The sequence below is a fragment of the Chaetura pelagica genome, unplaced genomic scaffold (assembly GCF_000747805.2).
Source record: "Chaetura pelagica isolate M959 unplaced genomic scaffold, ChaPel_1.0 scaffold687, whole genome shotgun sequence".
NCBI classification, from domain to species: domain Eukaryota; kingdom Metazoa; phylum Chordata; class Aves; order Apodiformes; family Apodidae; genus Chaetura; species Chaetura pelagica.
The window spans coordinates 89,514-91,993 of record NW_009953913.1 but is presented as its reverse complement, the minus strand read 5'-3'; the positions used below and the strand labels follow the sequence as shown (position 1 = coordinate 91,993).

Below are 2,480 nucleotides of genomic sequence, written 5' to 3'. Positions count from 1 at the left end.
TCTGTGGGGCCTGGGGGGGGGGAAGTGTGATGGTCCTGCCCCTGTTTGGAGGTCAGCGGGGCAGAACGAAGCCCCCCCTGAGGCCCCCAGAGCTCCTGCCCCAGGGTCCCTGTGTCCCCAGGCTGCCCAGGCCGAGGAGCAGCTCCGGCAGCGCGCGCAGCTGGAGGAGCGACGCGTGGCCGACCTGGAGGGACGAGTGTCCGAGGTCTCCGAGCTGCTGGGCACGTATGAGAAGGCCAAGCAGAAGGACCAGGTGGTCATTCAGAAGCTGAAGGACCGTATCGTGCAGCTGGACCTGGAGAACAAGACCCTGGCCATGGCTGCCTCCAGCAGGGCCCCCCTGGATGTCCATGAAGAAGCCAACCTGGACGTGAACGTTCTGAAGGATAAAATGGAGAAGCTGAAGAAGCTCCTGCATGTGGCAGCTCAGAAGAGCCAACCCAGCCTGGGCATTGAAAAGCTGGGTGAGCTGGAGTCTCCAAAGGGCACCGAGGCTGCTGATGGGGAGAAGGCCACAGCTCTGTACTACCAGCAGGAGCTGAAGCAGCTGAAGGAAGAGTTTGAGAGGTACAAGATGAGGGCACAAGTGGTTCTCAAGAACAAGTCGGCCAAGGATGGCAACCTGGCCAAGGAACTGGAGGAGGCTCAGGAGCAGCTGGCTGACCTGAAGGAGAAGTACATTGCTCTGCAGCTGGCCTCTGATGAACTGGAGAAGCAGCACCAGCAGGACATGGAGGCCAAGAAGCAGGAGCTGTCCCAGCTGCAGCAGCTCCATCGGCAGGAGCTGGAGAGGTGCCAGCTGGAGTACAGGGAACGGGCTCTGAGGCTGGAGGAGGAGATGCACAAGCAGAGGGACAGAGCTCTGGCTGTGCTGGCAGAGAAGGACCAGGAGCTGGAGCAGCTGAGGTCCCTCACGTTGCCTTATGGGTTTCCAGGGTCCAAAAACCACCTGATGTCAGGGCCTGAGGCTCCTGGCGAGGACTCGGCAGGACCTGATTCCTCAGAGGTTCTGCCCCAGGCTCTTCACCTCTCCAGCAGCAGTGAACCCACCTTCATCCTCTATGCTGAGCAGCTGGCTCGGAAGGAGGTGGACATTGTTGCTCTGAGGAAGCAGAAACACAAGCTGGAGATGCAGGTTCACCAGCTCCAGGAGAAAATCCTGGTGGAGGAGGAGAAGCACCGGGAAGAGGTGTCAGCCCTTCAGAGCCAGATCGAGAAGAACTGCAGGGACAGGAGCAGGGAAGGAGCCAACCTGGAGTACCTCAAGAACATTGTCTATAGGTTCCTGCCCCTGCCCGAGTCCCTGGGCCGCCAGCAGACCCTGGGGGCCATCCTGACCATCCTGCACTTCAGCCCTGAGGAGAAGCAGACCATCACCAAGCAGTCAGCCCAGGGCAGCTGGTGGCTTTCTGGGAAGAGATGAGGTGGCAGCTTTTATCCCTGGCTGCTTCTGCACGTTCACACGTGTCTGGTGATGAACTGAGGGCACTTCCCTGGTGGTGTCACCTCCTCCCAGCCATGGGAGCAGGGACCTTCCAGCAAGGGACTGGGCTGAGAACACTGCTCCTAGCACTCGTTTAGAGTTGTGCCAACTTTTCCATGAGGATCATGGTGTTTTCTTGCTCTCTGGTGTGAGGATTTGCTCTTGAGCTGGGGCTTGACTTAAAAAAAAAATTAATTGAAGATCCTGGTGCTTTTTAAATACAATTTTAAAAGAACAACAAATCCCTACTTGTGAGGCTTAGGGTGAGGAGCCCTGCTGGGGGGTCCTTGCTGGTGTCTGCAGACAGGGGCTCAGAGGGTTTAGAGGGTGGAGGGAAGTAAAATAACAGCAAAAAGAGCTGAAAACCTGCAAGAGGAGGAGTCTGAACCTCCAGCATCACCCAGAGGCAGAGAACCTGGAGCCATTTCTCAGAAGTTTGGGGGTTTTTTTAATCATAGAATTCACAGGAATCCACACACTGAAGCCCAAGTTCCTGCCCGTGGATGTGACAGCTCCTCACAGCCCCAGGGCACAGGGGGACTGTCCTGCCCTCACTGCCCAGGGATTCTCCCTGCAGGTACCTCTGGTTTCCCAGGAAGGAGGGCAGGGATCCCCCAGCAGTGCCAGAGGTTCTGCTGGAGCAGGTGTCTGGGTTTGCTGAGCCTGTTGGAGGGGGCAGCAGGGGGGGTGGCAGGAAGGCTGGAGCAGCCACCCCAGCCCCCCCAGCTCCTTTTCTGAGCATCTGGGAGTTTCAGGCAAGTTTTGATGCTGTGAAATGTTGGTTTGGGAAGTTTTTGGAAGCAAGGCATTGCTCCTGATGGGATAGAAGAAGGGAAGGGGGGGATGATCACAGCTCTGGGGGCAGCCTGAGCCCTGGGCTTGCAGTGAGCAGGGGGGAGGATGAAGCCCAGACCAGCTGCTTCATGGACCTGGAAGTTTTGCTGCAACTTCCTTGCAAATGGGTGGGCTTGGCAGGGAGGAAGCCAAGAGGGTTTTG

At 57.7% G+C, this 2,480-nt stretch overlaps 1 protein-coding gene across 1 annotated transcript in view; it reads left to right on the top strand.

The window, feature by feature from the left end:
* GCC1 (GRIP and coiled-coil domain containing 1) overlaps positions 1–1,423 on the top strand; it is a gene marked incomplete at its 5' end in the record, with an annotated part of 2,852 nt that extends 1,429 nt beyond the window's left edge. Inside the window, one exon of the mRNA XM_010001490.1 lies at positions 122–1,423. Within this exon, the coding sequence (XP_009999792.1) occupies positions 122–1,423 (1,302 nt within the window). The remainder of the gene's footprint in view (positions 1–121) is intronic.
* Between the last annotated feature and the right edge of the window lie 1,057 nt (positions 1,424–2,480).